Source organism: Pteropus vampyrus, unplaced genomic scaffold (genome assembly GCF_000151845.1).
Source record: "Pteropus vampyrus isolate Shadow unplaced genomic scaffold, Pvam_2.0 Scaffold340, whole genome shotgun sequence".
Taxonomy (NCBI): domain Eukaryota; kingdom Metazoa; phylum Chordata; class Mammalia; order Chiroptera; family Pteropodidae; genus Pteropus; species Pteropus vampyrus.
Window position 1 is genome coordinate 682105 of NW_011889121.1, and position 26847 is coordinate 708951.

Below are 26847 nucleotides of genomic sequence, written 5' to 3' on the forward strand. Positions count from 1 at the left end.
ACAATTTAATTCTGAGTTGTGTCCTTATTTGTTAAACATGGAGTGCAGGTTCAAAAGAGAAAGGCGCATTTCACCTTAAGTAAGAATTAGTAAGAAAAATAATAGGACTTCTCTTTTGTTCTTGCTGGACTTCGTAAGCAAAATGCTTATAACCAAATCACAGGGTTAGGAAAATACTAATAATTGAGAAAAAAACTTTTCACGCTCACTTCAATATGAGAAGTAAAACTACCTCCTCCACTTAATAATCCACAGTAAACATTATAGGGATTTATTTATAGCTTTTATACATAAATTTCTTCAAGAACAAAGAATAATCCTAAAAAGCTAAAGTGACATTGGAGATTGACTAGTATGTTTTATTTCAATATCGTTTCCTACTTTTTTAGTGGCATATTATTTAGTTCCTGCTTTTTAATGTTGGAGAACAACGATTTTTTGAATTTATGATAATTACTTCAAAATCAAGAACTGAAAGTATAATTTTGACTTTTTTTTCTATCGTAGGTCTATATTGCAAATTAGGCACTGGCACAGTTAGCACTTTTAGCAATTTTGCCTAAGTATTAGAAAAGCTAGGTTGAATGTCTGTTTAATGAACTCATCATGGACTGGCAAGCATTTTGGAAAATAAGATTAAGACATATTTTCTTAAAAATATTGAAGCTGAGAGAAGGAATAAACTATATAATTTTAAGAGGAAGAGAGCATGGTATCGTATAAAGTAGAGGTTCCCTAATTGAATATCAGGATGTAGATAAGAATGACAGTTAAGAATGAGACGGGAGTTGGATTTAGCCTGCCAGATTGCAGGAAAGTTACAGCACACCCCTATTTGATCAATACTGTAGTCTTAAAAAATTTAGGGTGTATCACTGAGAGTTCGAGGCTGAACATATCTGTCATCTATGTCTAAGCAGAAAAAGTGTTGAGATATATAAGAATGCTGAAGAGCTGAGATCAAACTCAGGCAATGTGGGTTTGAGTCTAGATTCTGCCACTAAACAGCTGGACAAGCATATGACCACTTAATCTCTTTGATATTATAATTACATGGGAGGTTGACTTATTTAAGGCAACTCTAAAATAAATGTACTGTTCATTTGGTCGAAATACATTAAACACCTATCGCATGCTAATCATTGAACAAAAGCTGTAGACATTGATAAACAAGATATAAAATAGGATCCCCTTGGAACTTACAGTCTATTAGAAAATAAAAACTAAATAATTACAAAATAATTTAGTAATCAAAATAATGATATGAATATGAAAGAGAAAAAGTATTCTTTAAGATTATATGATAAGAGGCTCAAGGAAAGAGTCTTGTAGAATAAAAGGCATAGCTGAGAACTAAAGGATGAGTAAGAGGGGAGATCATCCAGGTAAGAGAGTAGGAGATATGGAAACCCCGAGTCCAGGAAGAAGCAGACAAGCTAAAGGAAATGAAGAAAGCCAGAGAGGCTGGGCTATGAAGTAAAAGGGGGACAATAGAACAAGAAAAGTAGATAGGGGAACCGCCACATAAGGCCTGTGGGCCATGTTAATAATTTGAAGATTTACTCTAAAAGCAATAGGATACAATTTAAGGATTAAAATAGAATAAGATTTACATTTTGCATTATTATTCTTTGTAGAGTATGTTTATATGGAGAATGGATTAGAGAGAGGTAAATCAAATTAGTTAGGAGGCAAGCATCCAGGTAAAATATGATGGTTGCAGAAGAAATAGAGATGGATAAAAGAATTTGAAAGATATATAAGTAGTAAAATCAGTAGAGCTTGGTAGTTGATTGAATGAGGAAAGTGAAGGAGAAAGAGGTGCCCATCCAGGATCACTTACTGGTACTGGCTTGAGTGAACTGTGTTGCCATTTGCTGAGATAGGGAATATAAGAGAAGAGGGGGAAGTAAACTCACTAGTTCAATTTTGTACATGGCAGATTTGAGGAGTCTGGGAGACATCCAAGTGCAGATGTTTAGTGAATGGTTGGGTATATGGGTTCCCTCGAATACACTCCAATCTGCATTTTATTGCCCTACTATTCTATCCAAGTTTGCTAAATCCAAGGTTGGGTCTCAGGCTTTTCATTACTGGGCAGCATTTGAAACAGCTTATCAATTCCTTCTCTTTAATTCACTTCCTTCTCTTGGCTTCTAGGTTTCTGTCTTGGTTTTCCTCTTACTTCACTGACTACTTATTGCTATAGCTCCTACCTCTTACCATTGGGATCCTCTCCAGGGCTCAATCTTTGCATATCTTCTTTTCTACCTACATTCACCTGTTGGCTTTAACTAGCAAAGTCTCATGGCTCAGCTATATGCTAGAAATTGCATATTTACATCTCAAGATTGGTTCTCTCTCCTAACCTCAAGGTCATATAGCCCTCTACCTATTCTACATCTCCATTTGGATAACTGGTAGGTCAATGTAACTTAATTTGCACAAAGCAGAGATTTTTATATTGCTTTCCACCATCCTGTACCTTCTACCATCTTCCCTAACTCAGTAAGTGACAACACTATTCTTACAATTTGCTCAGGCCAAAAACCTCATCACATTTTTTTATTCCCCATATCAAATCTGTCAACCAATCCTGTTGTCTCTAGTTTCAAGACACATCCAGAATCTATCTACTGCTCATCACTTCCATTGTCCCTGCACTGGACAAAACTATCATCATTTCTCAACTAAATTATTGCAATAGTCTAGCTGGTCTTCTCTTGCTTCCACTCTACTCTCCTCCCTATGGTTTATTCTTAACACATCCTGAAAAATTTTGGCCAGAATATGTCAGATCATCTCACTGCTGGGCTCAAAATCCTCCATTGGGTCTTCATTTTACACAAAGTGAATGTCAAAGTCATCCCAACAGCCTTCAAAGCTCTCCCTGATCTAACCTCATCTCTTAACTGCTCTCCCCGCTTCACTTGTGCTCCAGCCACACTGGTTATTCTTCTAATACTAGTCATGCTCCTATCTCACGGCCTTTGTTAGAATGCCATTCCTTGAATGCTGCGGCCCAAAATGTTCTTCCTCCAGATATCCACATGGCTCACACTCTGACCATATTCAGGTCTTCACATTAATTTTGCTTTTTCAGTGAATTTGTCTATATAATTCCCACCCTCGAATTACATACATCTACTCCTTACATTCTTCTGTTTTATTTTCCATTCGGTTATCACCTCATATCATGCAAATATATTGTATTTATTTTCTTTATTTTCTATCTCCACAAATGTCAGCTCCATGAGGACAGGAATATTTATTTTTTATTTTTTCACTGCTAATTTTGTGAATTAATATATATATCTAGAACTCAAAAGAGAGGTGTGGCTTTAAAGTGAGAATGTGGGGAACTTCAATATATAGTTGGTACTTGAAACCATATAAGTGAATCAGATTACCCAAGAGATTAAGCATGTGGAAAAAAAAAAAGCGGGCCTACATTATTTTAAGCACTTAAAAGCCATATAGAAAAGGTTGAGCCAGCTCTGAAGATGTTAAAGAGTAGCCAGGGAGGCAAGGGGAAAAATAGAAAGTGGTGTTATATAAGCAAAGAGATAGAAGAAATGTTTCAAAACAGGAGTAGCCAATTGCATTAAATGCTGCTAAAAGTTTAGTGAGATAAGGATTAAAATGATATTTTAACATAGAGATAATTTCTGGTCTAAGACACTTTTAATAGACTGAGGGAAGGACAAAGCCATGCTGCAGTGGAGGGTGTAGTGGGGGAGAAACAGAGACAGGAATACGGATGACTCTTTCTAGAAAAGTGGCTGTGAATAATAGGAAAAAGATTTGTCAGTGCCTGCAGGAGACTCTGTGGTTGAGGTAGACTAGTTCTAGGATGGGGACAACATGAGCATGTATAAATGCTGCTGATGAAATCAATTTAAAGATACTTTATATTGGAAGGGAAACTTTTTTTGGATGTTCCAATATAGAAGGATATGACTAGCTAAGCTAAAATGCAGCAGAAAAGTACTAGGTACTCAAATAGTTGTTCAATTTAATATGAGCTCATAGTATGTTACTGCCAGCAGAATAATACCATCATATAAAGTAGGAAAATGGTATGCAGACTTTGTCATCTGACCAAGTCAAGGGTAGACCAGTGATTATGGAACAGCATCCAATTCTGAAGCCTACAACAGAAAAACTATGTTGAGCCAGCTCTGAAGATGTTAAAGAGTAGCCAGGGAGGCAAGAGGAAAAATAGAAAGTGGTGTTATACCCTACACTTGGAAGGGTAGAAGAGGGGTTACAGAGAAGTTTAAACATTAGAGAAACAGATGTGTAAACATCTGAAAGACAGCATTTTTGTTGATAGGCCATGGGGACTCACCTGATTTACGCAAGAAAAGGAAAGTTTGAAGGGAGATTAAATAACAGACTTCAAAGTGTTAGGTAGCTAGTCAGACATGAGTGACAGTGGGAACAAAGGAATAAGGGCCCAGCTCAGAGACCACCCAAAGGACACCCTATTGGTAGTTAGAGAATCCCTCCTGCATCCCCAAAGGACAAAGGACAGGAGGGCCATAGTCTTAGCTGGCCTAATCTGAGTACAGATGCCTGCGCTGAAGGTACTACCTTAATCTGCCTACAATTTAAGCTTCACTAGAATACTATGTTTATGCCTGGAAGTTCATGAATCTAATTATAACAGACTGAATTCTGGGTAAGCACATGTGCACTAGAAAAAGTTATATAGCAGCCAGGCTTCAATCAAAATGACCTCACTTGCCAAACACCTAAGAATGTCTTTGGAACCACTCATCATGGCCCCAAATATAAAGCGCCCTCCCCCCCGGGGTTACAGCTCTCTATCTTTCCTGGCTGTACCCATACTTCCCCTTAGGGGTATGTAACCTCATTTTCAAGTGGTTAGATGGTTTTAGGCTTGACCCGTCTTCTACCTTACCTGTGCTTTTAATAAATGAATATTTCTCATATTCACTTAGTTGAAATTCATTTCTTCTGCAGTGAAAAATACCTGAAGGTGTGTGTGCTTCCAGAACTCCGATTGCTCCAGCAGTAACAAAAGAACATCTAAATGTTCAGTGAGCAGAAATATTCTTTGCTTACTCAAAAAATAATTTAAACAGTAACTGGAACTTGGGTTAGGCAGCTGAATGTCTTGAATATAACAGCAGTGTTGAAATTCCATCTACTCTTCTTCATTTTTAAAGGAGAGAGTAGGCAGTTAACCTTAAGATTCCTTCTAAGAGAGAGAGAGAGCCTTTCCTGAAGATAGTGGAGTAGAATAAATGACCTCTCAAAGACCTTCCAGATCACAATCTTACAATCTACAATTTAAGTGCAAACTGCTACGGTTTCCTTTTGGAATCTTCCTTCCTTGAGGGTAAAGTTATATTCAATGTCAAAATGACTCAGCAACATTTTAGGACACATTAGGAGTATATGGAGAAGTCTTTTGTGGGCTGTAGGGTACTTATTCCATGAATATGTTTGCATAGTTCTAATTTACCTGTAATAATAGCTTGAGAAGAAATTCAACATTGTGGTATACTCTGTAGTGATTTCCAGCAAAGGTCTTTTTTTTTTTTTTAAAGCGAGATAAATAATATAAGAAGGTTAAGATAACTTTACTGCCAAGAACCCTTTATTTCTGTTACAATGCAGGATGTGGGTAATTGAAACATCTCTAATGATCAGAATACTTCATTCAACTAGTGATGTTATTCTCCTCTTTCTCTTACACACATGTGCGCATGTGCGTGAGCACACACACATACACATTCTCTCTCTCTCTCTCTCTCTCTCTCTCTCTCTCTCTCTCTCTCTGAAACTTCCAGGAATGTTTCCAACATGCATTAGAAATGATGGATTAGAGCCTCTCTTCCTTTGCCAGTTCAGACGCCAAAGGTTGGCCCTAACTGGAGATCATAACCAAGCAATAAAACTGCCAAAAGGTTAAGAGAAGGAGAAAAAGGGAACTTCATCATCACAAAATAGATAATTAATATCTAAATACTCCAGTTTTCACAGTCTATCACTGCCTTGGAAAGTAACAATGACAGCACTGTTATATCCTCCCTGTTAATCCGGGGACACTGTTGAAGAACCTGGCCTGGGACCAGGGATGCCCACCACCTACATACCAAGACTTCTTACTGATCAATGGGAGCAATGCTGGGACCTCCCCAGCCAGGGTTTTCTATTGTCACATCTCTTTGTATAGCATGACACATGTCATATTTCAAGCACCCTCACCTCACTGGTGTATACAAATGTGATTTAATTAATTTACTTATTGCTGCCAAGAGTTGGAGGGTCTCTGTAGCTGCTCAAGTCTTTGAAATATCCTGAGGAAGATCTAAAATTTATTTCTTATCCTGTTATTATAATTGATTAGGGGACTCCATATATTGTGGTACAAAATCTTATTCCTAATGTATTTGACTTTGAGAAAATTTTTAATGTTTAGAGGTTTTAAGTATAAAATCAACGTTGGAGAGCCATGTCCTAGGTGTTTTTAGTAGAGTAATCATCTGTTAATGAGGCAGAGAAAGACTTGGATCCACTGAAACTGATATGCCTTATCTGAAAGCTTCAGCTGAAGCAGAATCAACAGTAGGCAACATAGATGAAACAGGAAAGGGTATGGGTGGTGTTGGGGCCCAGGGCACGCCGCCCCAAAATATCACACAGTGGCATACTGACTACTTTGAATTAAAGTTACTTGAAAAACAGCCAGAGCAAGGGCACATTGACCCTCCCTTGTATTCTTGAATGCAGGAAACAAACCTCTCTGTGAAAGGTATTCATTCTCTTTGTTCCAAAGGGGCTGAAAGTACGTTATTTCTAGAGTTAAGGAATCCAGCGCCCAGAAGCCTGTATAAAGAAACCTTATTTCTTACTAATTTACTACCTGAACTCTCTTTCTGTTTGGATTCCTTACTAATGAGCCTCCAAACCTAAGTTTCTTCGCCCTGTCAATTCTTCACAAATTTGTTTCTTTGTCTAAAAAATACGAAAAGCTGGACTGGTTCATAATTTCTCTGAGTATCAATTGTTTTCTTTTCTCCTGTTAATTTGTTCTTGTGTCAATTTTATTCTTAGTCCAGTCATAAGAACTCAAGAGGGTTAGGAGGGGGAAATTCCCCCTCCCACACAGTGGCACCTCTCTGTGTTTCTGAGAAAGCTGGGAAGCCAAAGGGGAGTAAGAATGTAGGAACTAATTGATAGCTTCCTTCCTTCTTTCTCTCATGACCACTGCAGATAAATGAAGGCCATTTTCACAATAAATTGTTTTCTCACAGCTTAAATCAAACAAATAAATAGTGGTGCCAAGATATTTAAGCTCCAATTAACCTCATGCTTTTATCAAACTGCCTAGATATTTAAAGTATTATTGAAATAGCCTTGGAATGCTTTATTCAACTATAGACCTACAAATAAAGTTCAAATAATAAATGTATAAATAACCTTCTGTATATTATATATTTAAATAGTGCCTTCAAAAATTCAAATGAAGATAAATAAATCACTGCTTGAGATATGGTATTCTGATTAGTAGCATAAGCTTTGGAATCAAAGAGTCCTATCTTTGAATATCCACTCTGTCACTTACTAGCTTTGTAACCTTGGACAAATTATTCAATCTTTCTGACCCCTGGTTTTTTCATCTGCAAAATGAGAATCGCAACACAACTCATTCAAAAGGTATAACTATGGCACTAATCCTAAGACTTGTATTAATTTAGGCTAACCCAGAAGTTGACCCTAAGAGACATGGATTTAAGCACAAGTAGTTTCATTGACAGATGACACCAGAAAGCTGTGATGGAAGAGTAAGGAAATGAATAGAAATGGGAAGGAAGTCTATACAGAGCATGCTAACAGATCATCACTATGGGCAACTGTGGCTCAACCTACTGGAGACCTCTGTTGTGGAACATGCCTCAAAGCTGTCCTACAAGGAGTGAAGAAGGTAGGATATTTATCCACCAACTCCTGTCCATCAGTGTTTGAGCGCTATTCCAATAATGTTTCTTCCCCAGCACTTCCTACCTGCTCTGCAAGTCCTGTGGCTAGAGAAAGTGTCTGGGAAGAGTCACAGGTACTTGAATTTAGAAGCCTGAGGGTTTACAGGAAGGATGGATGCTGAGGGGCTGTGAGTAACATTAAAGGACATTTTCAACCCACCTTCCACCTTCTGGTTTTAGTAAATAAAGTGTTATTGGAACACAATCATGCCTGTTTATTTACATATTGTCTATGGTACGACTACTTTTAGAATACAATGACAAAGTTAATCACATGACCCGCAAAGTTGAAAATATTTACTATTTGGCTCTTTACAAAAAGAGTGTGTTGATTCCTTGTCTAGTTGGTAGTACAACTGAGATTAGAATTTAGGCTTCTTGACTTCCAGTGCAGCAATTTCCTAGTTACACTTGAGATTTGTTCTCTCCAAAATTAATTACAGGAAGAGAAGGTTTTATCAGTGTTTAATCAACTAGGAACCTCTATTAACTGGCACTTGTATATGTCTATATATACAATGTTCATTCATCTCATAGTTATTACACTGGGACATTTGAAGAGCTCTAATATCTTGATTTGGAGTCTTCACATTATGTTCTACATGTAATTTCTTTCAAAAATGCTAAATTGGGTGATGTGAATGTTCTCAGACCCAGCAGCTTGTGGTTAAGAAAGGATTCACACTGACATTTACAACCAGATTTTCTGGCTCTTTGCCTCCATCTGCCATGCAGGCCTTTGCAGTCTCATGCAAAGTCCTATCTACCTACATGTTTCTGAGAGTTTCCAGGGAAGCTTCATATAAGCTTGGCCATTCTCCTCACAGGTGTTTGAGTTGCCCTGCTAGGTCAATACTGCCTGGGCTTAATGGGCTGTCCATCTACTTGAACTTCCAAGCTACAAAGTCCTATGGGGGCGGGGAGAGGAATGGTGGTGCTAAAATAACCTGGAGTTCCCTTTGGCATCCACAACACTGGATCTCACTCAAATTTTACTCCATGTTACATGCAGGGATGAACTCCTTCTTCACTCGCCATAGGTCTATGGCAGTAGTTCTTAAGGTGCAGTCCCAGGACCAGCAGCGTCAGCATTACCTGGGGACCTTTTAGAGCTGCAAAATCTCTAGCTTCACCCCAGATCTACCGAATCAGTAACTCTGGGTTGAAGCCCAACAATCTATGCTTTAATAAGAAATGAGTGCTTTTAATATATGATAAAGTTTGAGAACCACTTACATAGGATATTGGATACAGATCAACACTTTCATCTCTGCTTCCTCCACCCTTTTCTCCAATGCAGTGGTTTGTGTGTAAAAAAGGCCACAATAAAGCCTCCTGTATAGGCCTCTGTGCAATGACATTGTAGCTTCTCCCTTTAAGAGGTGAAGTTTATTTCTCCACCCTTTGAATCTAGGCTGGCCTTACAACTTGGTTTAACTAAAAGAATACAGCAGAAGTAATGTTGTATAAATTCTAGAGTCTAGGCATCAAGAGGTCCTATAGCTTTCACTCTTACCCTCTTGAAACACTGTCCTGAGAATGGGATATCATGAACCCCAGTCCAGCCTACTGGAGGATGAGAGGCCTTGTGAAGAACTAAGGTTCTCCAGCCAACAGTTAGCTGTCACATATCTGAGCGAGTGCATTTTAGACCATCTAGATGCTGCTGTTTACCAGATAACTCCATGCACATGAATGATGCCCAGCAAGACCTTCAGTATAACTATCTAGCTAATCACAGCCTAAAACGCAGACCCACAGAATCATAAGCAATTAAATAACTCTTGTTTTAAGCCATTACATTTTTTTTTATGCAGAGATAGATAACTGATACACTCAGGTATCCAAGCAACAACAATTGCAAAAAAAGCTTTTTTCCAGCATGCCTATTTGTCTTGTAAATTGAAACAATTTATACTGCTCAGACAGGACCATCTCATCCTCATCACATTATATAATTTAACTAAGCAGCCATAAAGGAGCTGGGTTTAGTATTTCTTAAAAAGGACTTTTGGGCCTCAGTTTCCACATATATAAAATAATATTTAAGTAGATGATAATTTCAATCATTATTCTAAGTTCAGAGTTCAGTAATTCTAAGATATTCAGAGTTCTATAATTCTAAGAAATTCAAATCCAGTAAACTGATTTTTTAAAATTCTTTAAGTAGAAAAGATGCAGAAACATATCTCACTTTTACTCCCCATACATCCAAAATTTGAGTTAAATAATATTAACTGCTGGCTAGCTTCCTCCGTATCTACAATTTCCATTAGGTTCTTGGACAGAGAGATAGTGCAAGGCACAGCAAAAACACAACAAAACAAAACACAGGCTTCAGAGCCAGGATTCCAATTCAAAACACTTGAATTGGAATCCTGGCTTTGTTTCTTCCCAGCTGCGTGGCCTTAATCTAGCTATTTCCACTCCAAGCCTTGGAATCCTTACCTTTAAAAAATTGCTTATAACAATATATACTTTGCAATTACTTTAATATTAAAGACATATAGTAGAAGCAGCTAGCACAATAGTAGGAGCGCAATGGGGAAAAAACTTACTATGATGAATTATAAATTACATTGTATTAAAATATAGTATATTAAATAATCATATCAGAAATATATTACAAATTAGATTTTCTTTCTTATACTGTATTTATTTTAGATTAACTTTCCAGAAGTCAGAGATATAAGCAATTCTTAATTCTGACGCTTAAACCATTATGTTACAGAAAAAAAAATGTTTTATTTGAATAAAAGTAGCTGTGCAGCTACTTAAATCCCAATTGATTCTTTTCATTCAACATTTATGCATTTAACATTTTTATATGATGCCCAGCTCTGTGTCACTTTGCTATATGAGATGAAAAGCCCTTGCTTTTAACAAAATTCCTCTCTCCCTCACTTCTCCAACTCTGACCCAAACTCCACCAGTGGCTTAGAGCTGAGGCCGTTCCCAGACTCTCCTTACTGGCAGCAATGTGGAGGGAGTAGCGGGAAGGCAAGGAGTGACAGGAGAGATGAAACTCTTAGATGAAAATGAAGAAAGTTGGGCGGGAGATATGAAAGATGTCCTCCACCATATATTTGTCAGCAAATGTTCCCTTGCCCCCTGCTCTGGTCTCACCTATCTTGCTTCAATTCACGGCCTTTACTCTGGTAGTTCCTTTTCTTTCTAGAGTACTTTCCTCCAGATATAAGCATGGCTCACTTCCTTACTTCCGTCAGTTTTCTGATGTTCTCAAATATTCTTTTTACTTTATAAAATTTATTGGGGTGACACTGGTTAATAAAATTAAATAGGTTTCAAGTGTAGAATTCAATAATACATCATATGTATATTGCATTGTGCGTTCACCACCCAAAGTTAAATTTACTTCAGTCACCATATATTTGTCCTCCTTTAACCTTTATCTCGGTTCTGTGGCCAAACTATAGACAGTTATATCCTCATTCCTGTTCCTTTTGTCTCTTCTTCTGTTCTCCTATTCTTCATAACTGTGTTTCTCAAACATCAGTGTGCATACAAATCATGTGGGGATCCTATTCAAATGCAGATTCTGATTCATTGGGTCTAGGGTGGGGTCTGAGACTGCAATTCTAAGTGCCCATTTGACATCAATCTGTGAATTATACTCTGTAACACTGACCAATATCAAGATAGTATCTATTTTCTTCTTTTTTAGCTCATTATCTTTCTCTTCCAATCAGACTATATCTTTCATGAAAGGAGGGACTTTAGCTTATTCTCTGCTGCATCCTCAGCACCTACTGTGATACCCAATACATAAAAGTTACTCAATAAATATTTATTAAGTGGATGACATATATGTTGTTGGAAATGAAAACTGGAATTTTGAATGTATTTTCCATTAGAAACATTGTTACATTTAGATATTTAACAGGTGAAATAGATTTCTGTGCTCTGGCTGTGTAACTTCCTACCATGAGTAAAGTGGCTTAAATAGGGGCATAAACCCATAATTATGTTCAGAGTTCAACAAACTTATAAACAAATCATTGGGACCCAATCTCTTTACAGAGTTAGAGTTAGAGGCTGAACATATGAGAGAAAGTTAGAGAACAAATACAAATAAATGATTATATAGGGACAAATGCATATGTGCTGAAGCAACCAAAACTTTAAAGTTATAAAAAGAAATAAACTTGGTATAATTAGTTGAATATAAAGCCTGATATAGCATTTTAGTGTCCCGGATTGACAAAAAAAAAAAAAAAAGAATTCTTACAGATCTTTTTCAAGTTTCCAGTGTCATCAAATAAATCTAACTTTGATGAATGCTCAGATACCTCAGGGAGCACATGAGACACACTGTCCCCAAATCGTAGGGCCTCTTTTAACCTAAGAACTATATGTGTCATCTACTGAATTATCATTATGCTACCCTGGCTGTGACCTTTTTGATGTGGTGTATTGCTACTTGATATAAAATAAAAATCAACTTTACTTGAAGAGCCAGTCACCATGCTTCAATATTTCAATCATTTGAACCTTGAAAAGTAGACAAGGCCAAAAGCAAACAAAAAACAAAAAACCAAAACAAACAAACAAATATTTTTAGTTCTGCCTAATTATAGAATTGGTACAGCAAAGAAGTATTCTGGCTCCCTTCACTTGAGTCGGCATTAACATTGTCATGAGATTTTATGCATACCTTCCACTAACAAATGAATAGAAAGTGAAATTAAAAATAGACTACAAATATGCAGTAAAAATAAGAATTAAAACTATAGTTAAATGAAGAAATATTACTCCTCCAAGTTGGCTTATGGTGGTCACAGTCTATTTTTCTTTTTCTTGAACTAAAAATGAAAGAGTTTCTAAAATTGCTTTCAAATGGGACAGGGGGAAGTGCTAAGAGGACTGTGTTTCTGTAGTTTCAGGGATTTGTATGGGTATCTTTGAAAAATATCGTTGAAATGACATAGGATTGAGATGGAACCCTCATGTATTTAGGTGCTAGTGGGTACCTGGTGCTGTGCTCTGATCTTTTCTGGGACAACACACCCATTCCTGCTGCTGGGAGTACTGGTCAATAAAGGTGTTCCTTACTAGCAATTGCCTTTGGCCTTCAGAAAACACTTCTAATGTAGTCTCCATTTTCTCTCAGTAGGTAGCCATGGGCAATGACTGACTGGTTCAGGAATACAAAGGCCAGACCCTCTCCCTGCAATTCAGGACAGCTCTACAGGGCCAGCCCAGCTCTAAGGCCCCTGTGGAATTGTCTCTGGCTTCTATTACAGTCAAATCACCCTTCAGCCTCTTCTGCTGTCTGTGCCTTTCTTCACTGTTGTTATTTCTCTAGAAAATACACTCCAATCTACTTTTGTCATCCAACACTCTGAACCATGGTCCATTCCCAAGGAACCTACTCTAAGACATTTTGTAGAGTAAATAGCACAAACGTTTATTACTATTCTCAGAATAGCAACAAATTCTCCCTTTCACCCAGAAATCACCTTGCTGTTGTGCATTTGAGTAAATGGCTATGGCCATAGATAATGGGATCCAGCATACTTACAGGCTCCGAAAGTGGTCAGTCCAGGAGCTGGGCCAGGCTGTTTTGCCCTCAGCTCTTGAAGTAAATGGGTTACCGCCTTCCACTCAGAGCTCAGATCTTCTAACTTCCTCTTTAATAGAAAAGCATACAGGTTATTTATTTAATTAACATCTTGAAGATACCTTAATTCATGAAGTTATTAACTTATTTTGTGAATATATTATTGCATTTCTATTGTATTTTACTTCTGAGTTAATTTTTTCTGGGTAAAATTCCTTTCAAAGGTACCATAATTACTTTAGCAAACCAGCCTGGAAATATGTATCGATTATTTGCTGCATACAGGCTCTTGCTCCAGGCACAATTTCATTTAAAGGAAGTAGAGTACCAATATTAATAAAAGCAAAACAAACAAAAACCAGTGTATCTCCGCGAGTGGCTTAACTCTTTTAAATAACATCTAGTGTGACTACATATAAGAATTATCCAGATAACATTAAAAATATCTTAATGTCCTGGCTCATCCCAGATCAATCATATTAGAAACTCTTGGAAGGAGAGACTGTGACACACGTGAGAATGTGTACTCTACTTCAAAAATGGATTCTTGTCCCAAATGGTGTCAGTCTCTTCAGGAACTGACCCCTACCTAGAGCTGCCTTGCCTAAGGGCATGCTCTTCCCTACTCTCATTCAATAACTGATCAAGGTGAGAGTCTAAAGGCTCAAAAAATGCCTGGAAATTTGAAAACTGGCCCTCATGAGTAGATACGAGCTGACTTCAGTACACCACTGGGTAGCCATATAACTACAGCAGTCCCCTCTTATCTGTGGGAGATACTTTCCAAGACCCCCAGTGGATGCCTGAAACCATAGATAGTACCAAACACTGTATATACTATGTTTTTTCCCATATGTATATACCCATGATAAAGTTTATTTATAAATTGGGTACAGTAAGAGATTAATAGTAACTAATAATAAAATAGAACAATTATAATAATACTCTGTAATGAAAGTTATGTGAATGGCTTTGGGGCCATTATTAAGTACAATAAGGGTTACTCGAACACAAGCATTGTGATACCATAACAGTCAATCCAAGAACCGATGGCTACTAAGTGACTAATGGGTGAGGAGCATAAGCAGCATAAATATACTGGACAAAGGGATGATTCATATCCTGGGCAGGACAGAGCAGAATGTCACAAGATTTCATCATGTTAGTCACAATAGCATGCAATTTACAACTTAAGAATTGTTTACTTCGGAATTTTCCATTTAATATTTTTGGATTACAGTTGACCATGGGTAACTGAAACCGTGAAAAGCGAAATCGCAGATAAGGGAGTGGGAATACTGTACTTATTGTCAGTAGAATGTGAACAGAATATTTGTCAGTTCTGGGCTGAGGCTTTTCAAAAATGAGTGAGGTTTCTTTCTTTTTCCACTGGCTGAAAGCAGAGGGCTTCAGGTCCTAGAACAAACCTTCTTAATGAATTATGGGGACAGGGTTAATTCTAATGCCTTTGATCTGTGGCTCTCAAACTTTGGGATCGTCAGAATCACCTGGAGGCCTTGTTAAACCACTGATTTCTGGGTCCCAAGAACTGGCATTTCTAATAATTTTTCAGTTAGTGCCAATGCTGACTGTCCAAGACCAAAGCCCAAGCATCTATTATATCTAATAAGTTACCTCAGCATCTACTATGAACTAGATATGCACCATTCTTGACAAAAATAAGAAAATAAGCCCTTAAATCATTTTCGATAGGAGTTAATTATCTTGAGGAACCTCACTTAGAAAAAGTTGCCAAGAGAATAAATTCTAAAAATGAATCACTTCCTAATTTAACTATCATTTTGCTCTTGAGATTATTTATGTCTATCGTGTCTAATATTAACTCAAGTTGGGGCTTTTAATTTTTTCTCCCAGGGTGCATGTTGTTAAACATTTACCATCACATCAATGACTATAACTGTATTTATTAAAAACATAAGCCTTGAATATAAAAGCAAACAAACAAACAAAATGCCTCTGATCAGTGAGTAAAACTACCATTGAAAGTCATGTCATGTGGAAGATATTTTTCCATTCTGACATCAGAGCTAAACACTAAGAATTAAATATTATAAAAAGTTAGTGAATTAATATATATTTCTTCTCTTGATTCTCTTGCAAAGTTTCAGTGACTTCCCAAGGACAGAATATTAAGAGCACCTAGCAGTAACCATGCTGATAACAAAAGGTAGTAATAAATAGAGACAAGACAATAAACATAAAAGCAAATACCTAGAAAAATGTAATGATCTTGGTTATTTATTGAAGGGATAACAGTACAACATATGGTGAAGTCTCATACATCATTGAACTTATAGGAAGTCAACTATATGTATATGTACAGAGAGAGAGAGAGAGAGAGAGAGAGAGAGAGAGAGAGACAGACAGACAGACAGACAGACAGACAGACAGACAGACTGATTTGAATAGTGCTGGGATCTCTCTACTAGTCTACTAAATAAGCAGATGGCCTCAGACTGAGGAGAGATGGAGTTTTCTGTTCCTTACAGTTGCCTTCGGTTCTATACACTTCTTATAGTGTAAGCACCTTACTGCCTTGATTCTAATATTTAAAAGTATGCATCAATCTTACAATTTGGCTTCTAAAAGCAAATTAACTACTTCATCTGGGCCTCAACTGAAGAAAGAGTGATCTGTATTGAACTTCATATTTCATGTGTATCATTGTATAATGAAACAAAACAATAATTGATGCTGATAATGATGCCCTGAAAATTAAGAAAAGTTTAAATTACTCTGTGTTTTTGAATCGGAAGTCTTGGATTTCAATCCTAACTCATTACCACTGGTTGTGGGATTGTTGGCAAATCAGATAGGTCACACAGATCTATCATCCCTGAAATATGGATATGACACTACCATCTAACTCATAGCTTTATTGGAGAAATTAAATGTGATATTTTACGTGAAAAGAACTCTGTGCACTGTAAAGTACTATAAAATTGTTGGTTAGTTATTATGCACTGCTTAATGAAGCAAAACAAGATAGTCAATAATATTAAGTTTTCACTAAAATAGTTAAAATGAAAATATTTCAGTGCTTAAAAGACTAGGTTTGGTTATCCAGAAAATAACATGTTTATATGTTTAATTTACTTTTATTATTACCTAAATTCTGAATAGTCTATTCATTTTTTGAATGTTATCTAGCCCACTGTTATCTCCAAATGGGTAAAATAGTTACTATAATTTCAAATGTAGAAAAATGTTACTATAATTTCAAATGTAGAAAACTGTATAATTTAAAATTTGAAAAATAAAGTAGTACCCCAAAGTTACTGTAAACATCTGAGGATACTGCAAAATGTCAAAAATGCAGTAAGCTCAGAATTGCATAAGCTCAGAATTGCATATTCCTCAATCTTTTATAATCATAAGCAAATGACATCACATGAAATGCCTACAGATTTTGATTCAGGTGGTTACAAAAATAGTCTTGCCACTTCAACTATTTGGTATACTTTAGAGTTGAAATTAATTATTTATGTATTATGGAAGTTCTTTTTCATTTGGCTTTGTTTTGCTTTTTGGTCCGCTGGCATGCACTCATATATAGTATTTGCTCATCTTTTCTGTTAGGCTGCAAAGTTCTCTTGGGTAGCAAAAATGTTTGGCTGCAACAACCAATGCAGCATTCTTCACATAATAAACTTTAAGCAGTGCTCAATAAAGATCTGTAAAAGGTAATAATTTGCTGACTATGTCAACACATTTTAGCTGAATTTAAGTGAACCAAATATATGTCTAAAATCCAACATCTTTAAATATAAAATCAGTGGAATTATCATTATCAAGTCCTATTCTTGATTAGATTTCCAGAATTTAAAAACTTTGAATATAATTTTACTTATATGTGGAACCTAGAAAACAAACAAGCAAACAAAACAGAAACAAACTCATGGATACAGAGAACAAACTGATGGTTTCCAGGTGGGAGGGGGTTGGGGGGTTGGATGAAATAGGTGAAGGGATTAAGAAGTATAAATTGGCAGTTACAAAATAGTCACGGGGATGTAAGGCACAGTATAGGGAATATAGTCAATAATATTGTAATAACTATATATAGTGCCAGGTGGGTACTAGACTAATCGGGGGGACCGCTTTGTAAATTATACAAATGTCTAATCACTATGCTGTACACCTAAAACTAATATAATATTGTATGTCAACTGTAATTGAACATTTTAAAAAATATTAAAAATAAAGCATCTGTAACATGTTTAAATAAATAGACAAAAACTTTGAAAACGCTAAGTAAATTGCAGATTCCAGGCTTTCCTTACAAGAGTTAAAATGTCAGCAATCATAGCGGATTCATATTTTGCCCAAAAGGAGAAACTTCAAGATCATATTTTTAAAATGGCAAACTTAGTTTTATGATAGGGGACTTTTGTGGCTGAGTATTATTTCCTATTGTATATAATTTGCTTGGAAATGGTAATTAAATGTTAAGACAATTATATCAAACAATGCGAAATTTCTTCTTTATAAAGAACAGAAATTAATTATAAGAAAAAATGATTTCTAAATATAGCTTTCCTTTTTTTAAATTTAAAATGGAACACATTTTTAAACTCCGAGTTTGGGATATTTGAAATTTAAAAATCTTTTATTTTCCTCTTGTATCCATGTTTGGCATGCAATTAATATGTTATATGAATAATTGAATCCACCTATGGCTCTATATACACAGACATGTATATGAATACTGTAATTGAAACATCTATGTCTCTATGTCTGTCCCTATAGGGACAATTAATACAGCTGAGGACCAGGGGTGGAAGTTAAATCTATAAAATGCTTGCGCAGTTCCAGTATGAGCTACTGAGTACGTCTAAATTGAGACTTTACCTCCAAATATTTCCTCAGAAAGGAGTCTGCTCATAGTAGAGCTTTGTAATGTCTTTTGTATCTTAACTATTTTATTTTGACCAATAAAGTTGCACAGTAGCCTGAAATAACCATAAGAGATGTGAATTTTAGGATGCTTATTAAAGTCATCTGACAGAATTGGTTAAGAAAATAAAGGAAGTAAAGAAAGTTGATTAACCATTAGCAATTATTCCTAGAGTATAACCTCACACTTAACATGGTGAAGGCCACTGTAAAAAAGTCTTTTAAAGATAGTTAAAAAAAAATAACAAGTTATTCTGATGGGGTGATAAGTAATACATATCTAAGAAAAATGAAAAAAATATCTCCCTTAATATTCTGTGAATGGGCAGTGCGGTTGGAGATAAAAATTCCAGTGACAACATCGAGGAACTGAAAAATGGCCCTGTTGGTAACTGGCAGCTAGATAGACATGATGGTCCCAAATTAACATAAAATAGTCACAGAAAATAAACCAGCCAGAGATAAGGCCACCCCAGAGCCATGTTTGAAATGAGACAAAGACAAAGCCACTCTGCCAGAACAAAAATGACTAAAATGAGACACTGCTCCTTTAACAGCGACAGTTCTGTCCTGGTTTAATCCCCTCACTTTCTAGATAAAAATTAAGATGCCCCATCGCCACATCATCTGTTTCTTGACAACATCTAATCCAGAAATAGTTTCCACTTCCCTATTTTCTCTTTGGAATAATCTAGCCAGCCAAACCCTACAAGTAGCTCTTTCCAGTGCCCTCTGATTAAAATGCTCCACAGTCTTTCTGGAGAGCTTTCTTTCTCGCTACAGTAAACTAAATAATCCTAACTTTTTGATTATAGGTATGCTCCTAAATAGTCTTTGGACAGAGAGTTTTTACGGCATCATACGGAGATTCAAACAGTGCCATATTCCAAATAATTTAGAAAGAAGATGGCAAGCTTTGGAATTCTGGAACACACATATGAAGAGTATAAATGAACTTGTTTCATAAAATATAAATGTGGCAAAAGCTATATATTTCTAATTTGTGTTGTTTTATAAAATGTGAGATTTCAAATATGGAAGTGCTACTCAATTAAGCAATTAAATATAATTAGATACTTGGCAATCTCATACATATTCCTAAATGGTTTTATCTATAAGTTGCTCAAAAATCTATTATAAATTTTATCTTCACAATGGGAAAGTGAGGGTTCTACTTACATTCAAGCATATGTGCTTAACATTTGTTATGTCAGCAAATTATGAAATCTCTAATATTGTTATTTTTTTTCTATAATTCTTTTCTCAACTTTTTTTTAAATTATCATTGCTCATCAAATGTCAGTCAAAATGGACCTGTTCATTTTGAGGAGACAGACTTATTCCGTTATCTCTATATTGATTTCTGATATTACAAAAAAAGCTACACCAGGTAAATGAGATCATATGCCTGATTTATAAAATCCAAATAAAGTCATAATTATAATATGTAATTGGGCAATGTTTTGACTAAAGAGACACACTTGACCTGCGATACCATGTACATAAATCTTCAGACGCACTTCTCTTGAGTAATATATTAAAAATTATCGGGAAAAAAAATAAACCCTAAGAAAGTTCTTAGAAATGTTAGGATGTTGATATTGGCAGTAGAGCAAACTTTGTTGAGAAGAAAAAAAAACCAGCCTAATCTAGTTAATTAACAACAAAACAGCTGGGGAAATGAAACATCTCTGGTTGTGATTGACTATAATTGAAAATGACTAATGATGCTGTCAATTTGCAGTTTATATCTGAGGAAATGATGCCTGGAAGATTATAATTGCTCTCTTGACCATTTGTCTATAGCAATTATTTTGTGTTAAAGGTTGAGGTGGAACTTTTTGGCCAAACACAGAAGGCTCCTAACACCTTACTTTTTCTGTTACATTTAAAAATAATTTAAGAACGGTAATAAAATATATTATTAGATTCATGTTAGCAAGATTATTTTGATAATATAAAAAGTTAGCAAAGCAAATCAACCGGTTTCATCTTATCACTTCAGCAAGTAACCGAGACATTTAAAATTTCATTAATACTCTCAGTTCTGATATATGGAAAGTGATATAAGTTTTCAAAATATGTGCACACATTTAAAAAAAATTAACAGAAAGTGTTCCACATTAAAGAATGAGTATGAATAAAGGAAAATGTCATCTAAATGCTTAAGTTCAAAAGAATTAAAAAAAAATTTAAAAACCAAATAACAAATGGCTTATTTTTTTTTTTTGCATTTGCCAATAGTGTTACTGATGGCAGCTGTTTTTGTTGCTTTTAAACTGCTGAACTGCATACTATTGAGATCGAGTCATTACTCTGTAGAAAATGGAACATATTAAAAATAATTTCATCAACAGTATTATCATAAAATAGTATTACCAAAGGTAGAACTTAAGCAAAATGTTAAATAATTTATCTAACTCATCCAACCAATCTTCAAAAATTTTTGAAGTTAAGATAAAGGAACAATATAAAAGTGTGTGTATGTGCATATGGAGAGAGAGAAACAAAGATGCTTATATCTTTGGTCATACTGTTCAAAGATTTTTCCAGTAATTTTGCATCAGAGAGCTAGTTTTACATTTATGTCACTAGTAGAACTATCTCATAATATATATTTGACCCTTAACACGAAGTCCTCAAAGAAAATAAGAAAGAAGTTGTTTAATCAGGGATGACAAAAAATAAACTAAAAATTTACCACTTTTGGAAATTAAAGAAATCATAGAGAAATTGATGAAGTGAAGAAAAAGGGGAAAACATACTCAACAAGGATGAGCCCAGCTCCTAAATGGGACTCAGCTTTGGAAGTGAGCATAGGAGCTGAATAGACAGGCTGTCTGATGCAGAATGTGGACATGCCAATAGACAGTTAATTTCCTAAGAAACAGAATCATTCTCTGATGTGACCTTAATTAAAACATCTGCAAGCAGTGGACATACTAATTATCCATTTAAAAACTCGCTCAGATATATATATATATATATATATATATATATATATATATACATGAGAAATTTGCATTTTCTTTTTTTAAGAATACGACTTTGTTCTTCATAATTGTTATAGTTTTCAAATGTACCCCTCCTCCCCAATCAAAACCAAACTTCTTTCATGAAAATGTATTGCAAGCTACTGGACCCCTTTTCCCTTCTATTAACCTGACTGTTAAGGCAAAAAGACATTAGGAATAGTACAATTTAAAAATTTTGATATATGAAATCAAAGTTGAAAAGAGGCTTTGCTTATGTACAATCAGAACAATGGATCACCCTTCAGAAAAATCATCCCTAACCTTTACAAAGATGTTTTTGATGCATAAGGAGATTTAAATAGTCCCCACAGCTTGCAGCCTTGTATTGCTAGGTTCAATGTTCTGAACTATGAGGTCATTTTTGAGCCTCTAATGTTTCAGGCTACCACAAGCCCCAGCTAATTTTCAGGTGTTTCCAAGATCAGGGCTTATGTCAAAAGTTGCACGTGAGTTAACTATTCTCCATAGCCCCAATCTCTCACATCGATCTTGCCCGTTTGTCACTATTGATTTGATATATTTAATCTTCTCTAACCCAGGGGATAAATGGTAGAACAGGAATGAGTTTTTACTTAAGTTCTCCTTCACGAACCAAATGAGCTGACTTGAGAGGAAATGGGAAGGAGGGAAAGGGAAAAGAAGGAAAGAAGAGTGCTGATTCTACAAAGTGGCTTTAAGGGATGTGAAAGAGAGTAAAAGTTAACACCTCCTTGTGCTTTCTTTGTTTTCAGAAAGGTAATTCCTTTTGCACATCATTAATGTGACAGTAGAAACTAGTTATGCTCAGATATGGCAGATCTCAGTTCTGATCTCAAAGTGGCCGAGGTGTTGAGGGTATGAGTGAAGGCGCAATAAATTAGTATCAACCGGCACATTGTTTATATACAATGAAAACAAAAATTTTCTCATTGACTTTCAAACAAGACTTTTCCTTTTTTGTTGTTTTTTACAAAGGCTCGAAAGTAAAAAGCAGTTTAAATGCACATTTGTAATCTGCAACAACTGTACCAAACCCTGCATAGAGTCCTTAAGGATTAAGCAAGAGTAGAGAGAGTAGACCTAAGAAATGGTCCATTTGTTTTAGTGCTTGTCCTGGGAGTCGTTCTGTTAACGTAAACATAACGTAACATAAAGGTGTCTGCTTGAGGACCGGCTTTCTTTAGAGCATCAGCGGAAATACTAAAATTCGCTGCTATCAGGGCCTTCTCTAGCTCCTCTACCTAATACTGAACATGTTGTGACTTTATGAAAATTATCATACCAGGCTTGGAACTGGATGCAAATTAGTATTATTTTTTATGTGTTAAGAGTGGAGTAATGTATTCCTGAGTAAATGCCTATCTATATCTACAGAGAAACCTGCCCGTTTAGGCATCTGGTGTTTGGATGTTACATTTAGGCAAAAACTTTAAATTTACCTAAGGCAAAGCCCCTTGTAAGCTGTAAGGAAAACAAACAAATTTCTATAAATGCAGCTTGGGCCAAACATAAGCGGTGACTTTAGAGACAGAGTCTAAGTCATGGTAATGTTTGCAAAGACAAACTAGTTCTGTATAATGAGATTATTGACCCTCACTGTTTCAGAGCAGTTTTAAACATGAGGGTGAGGTTCTGAATCTCAGCCTGCACCGTTAGCTAGAGAAACCAGGGCTGATCTATAAACAGCCACCATTACAGGCTCATGGGAACATTCCTCATAATGGGAGCCATTATAATTTTGGTCAGGCACACAAAATAAGGTAACCTGTATCTAATGTCTATTTATCGCTGGACTTACATTTGCAAATGAAAGCCACTAATTAGCTATTTTTGAAAACTGAGCTGGCTTTCTATTTCTCATGTAATAGCCTGTGAATACATGTGTCCTAGACTTCAAAATGCACACGAGGAAAGGAAAGAGGTAGAAAGCTTTCTCCAAGGCCGGCTTTTTTAGCAAAATGAGAAGCAATTACATGACATTTCGCTAAAAATTCTTGACCCAATAAAGTACTGAAGCCCGAATGCCGAGTCCTCTTTCATAAGAAAGAGCAACAGAGAAAAGAAAGGTCACGGACCATATTGTGATTCTTTTACAGCTGTTGGAGACAGACAGTATGATGCAGTAGCTTGATTTGAATTAAGCCAAACAATATGAAAAGCATCAAGGCTGGCAAGCAAAGCAATAAAGCCTCACAGAATTTAATCTACCTTGAAGGTGGGACTGCTTTTTGTATTGAGAGCAGTGCACCAGGACAGAAATGAGTCTTATAATGCAATGACTTGTTAATAGCCTTAAGATCACAATATATAAATAGGATACGTTGATCAAAAAGGCAGTTCTGCCTCTGCTATTACAGTATGACCGATATTTCTTTACAAGTTACTTCATTGATTATAAATAGACCACGTCAATGGCAAATGTACAATAGGGGAAGCATAACCCATTATGAGGTAATGGATATTGCTAGTGGTTGCTTCATTACCTTCACTGGATGAGTGGCTGGTTTTTCCTTGTACAAACGCTGCCCTTTAGACAAAATCTCTTCAACATCCGGCTGTTTAGCTTGAACTGCTACTTCAGTTTCCTGGGGAAAGAACACATACAGTGCAGATTAACTTCACAGTTAGCAATAAAATTACTAAATTTAACTATATACCCTTGGAGACTCCACATGTATTGCAGATCAATTCCTGCATGGTACACAGGGGCATGAAAAAGTAGCTTTTAGTACAGAGAAAAGAAGTAGAGGTCTTTGTAAAATACATTAAAGTTTGAAAAATGTATCCAAAATCTTCTTAAATTATATTGTAATACTACTATACAGAAACACAGACATTAACTTTCTATTTGTCAGACATTTAAAATGCAATAATGAAAAGTATGATTTATAAATAGGATTAATATAATTGTTAGCATCAATAATCTCAGTAATCCTAATGTTCAGTTTGCTTCACAAAGTTCTTATTTAACAGGATTCTCTTTGGGGCTTTGGATGCAAGATTTGTTTTGAAAAAGAAACCAAATAATTTTTTCCACATCACTGTCAAAATTATTAAGTTTCTTTCCAAAGAACAAACACATAAAGCACAGTATCAAGGCTTATTAATTATTAAGCAGTCAGATGAAATAAACCTGAGAAATGATTAAATCATTTTAAGAAACTTGTTTTTCCTTAGTTGGAGAAGACTGAAGTATGACTAAAAAAAAAAAATAAAAAAAAAAAAATAAAAACAACTCCCTCGAAACCTTTTCAGATATATGAATATAAAGTGCTTTGTTACTGGCTGCTGTCTAGATCTCTTGAAGAGAGAACAAAAGAAATGTGCATAAATTGAAGCTGAAGGAAGTGAAGTTAAATATTACAGAAGACTTTTTGGACAGAACACTTGTTAAACACTAGGATGGAGTATTGATTAATCAATGTCAGGCGTCAGTCAGGGCCTGGGCAATCTTCCCCAGATAGCAACTCCTGATTAACCTGTATCTCTCTTCCTCCCTCTCCTATCCTGTAGCCTCCCAGGACTGCTGTGTGTATGTGTCTTCATGACACTATTTCCTTTATATACTGTGTTTGTGCCTGTCCTCTCTTAGCCCATCAGAGTTGGAAGTCCTCTGATCCCACATTACTATAATCATAAATGGCATAGTAGGGTGTCTTGCAACTTATGGGTGCTCAGCACAAGCTCTTGAGAGGGGTTATTTCTTCAGTTCTTATTACAATAAATACCAGTGGGAGGAAAGCACTTTGGTTCAAAGTATCCATAATATTAAGACTAACCCTGTGCCTTAAAGGGTACGTGTGCAAGACACACACCAACTTTAGGGGCAATAATTATGGAAGAAGCAAATCTAAAATTATAAGTGTTAATTCATTTGCTAGGATAAAAAACTCTAAAAGTGATTTAAAAACTGTTGTAAAATTGTAACAGGGTCAAATTCTGAGTGTACTTTGTAAAGGTTGGGCATTCCTTCCTTTAAAATTATTTATAAGAGCACTCAGTGTAAATTCTATACCTTCAGAAAAATGACCACAAATAGTTAATAATTTTACCAATGTTTCACGTATGCAGCCAAATAATTAACACTAACAGCTTTGTCTCCCTGCCCCAGTCTTCAATTGCAGATAAATAATTGCAAAGATTGGAAAGAATGGTGCTAATTCAGGAGGCACTGGCAAATAGACAGGGTTAGGAGACTGCATTTGATATCACAAGGAATTCCTTTAGGAAATGAACATACAGATCTTAATTCAGGAAATTTTCATTGGCAAATGAACAGAAACAACGAGAAGGCTGACATTAAGGAAGCCCAGATATTCACTTAGAGCTTTGAATTCTAAGCAGGCGCTTGCTAGATGGACTGAGGAAAAGGTGGCAAGCCATGTGAAATGTCTGTGTTTTACATTTGTAGGAAGTGAAATATTCCTTCAGGCCACCAAATTAGCCCTAGATTTAGTCCTCTGATGAATGAGCATTGCAAAGTCACATCATTTCCCTTTATATAAATGTTTCCTATTAGCATGTCCTTCTATCACCATGACTGTCATTTCTTCATTCTTCAATGAAATAACAGAGTTTAAGTACCTGGATGGGATTTACATTTGGTTCTACAGAAATAGAGCTTTGGGTGAGAGAAGTCAAGATCATCTCTAAATTCTTTGTGGTTACTTCTCCTTGGCACTTTTTTGGAGAACTAGACCTCTAATTACATCTTTGAAAAATGACTATAGAAAGACCATTTTGAAGGTAAATTTCTATAATTTACCTCACTATATTTGCAGTATGAATTTATCAGTTAAAAAGATAGGTCAGTTAGTTATTCAGGGTCAAATATTATTGCTTGATGGATGAACTGTAGTATAGCCAATTAAATTCAATTAAATATTCTCTAGTATATTTTTTCTTAGTGTGAATAAATACCCTATAAGAAACTAATAATCATCCTGAAAAAATGGAAGCATGAATAAAATAAATTTTTAAATTTTTAAATTAAAACTTTACATGGAAAAATTGAAAAACAAAGCAAAACAAACAACAACAAAACCCAGCCAAACAGAATGACTGTGCAAAGTTAAGAAAATGCTGCTGAAATCCTTAACGATGCTGAAAATACTAACAAATTGCTATAATTATATTAACTACTATAGTAATATTAACAAACTAGAGTTCTAAAAGTTTATTATGTGTCAAACACTGCATGTTTCATACAACTTTTTCCCTTACACACTCCTACGGAAAGAGTATTACCTGATTTTACAGATGCTGAAACTGAGGGATATTTGGTCAGTTTGTCCGAGACAACATAGCTTGCAAATAAATG

General features: G+C 35.7%; 1 protein-coding gene across 2 annotated transcripts in view; it reads right to left on the reverse strand.

The window, feature by feature from the left end:
* DMD (dystrophin) overlaps positions 1 to 26847 on the reverse strand; it is a 2089898-nt gene that overhangs the window by 654172 nt on the left and 1408879 nt on the right. For both annotated transcript variants that reach the window (XM_011378471.2, XM_011378473.2), the window contains exons 49-50: positions 24011 to 24112; positions 13558 to 13666 (exon numbers count right to left, since the gene is read on the reverse strand). In XM_011378471.2, coding sequence (XP_011376773.1) covers positions 13558 to 13666; positions 24011 to 24112 — 211 coding nt within the window. The remainder of the gene's footprint in view (positions 1 to 13557; positions 13667 to 24010; positions 24113 to 26847) is intronic.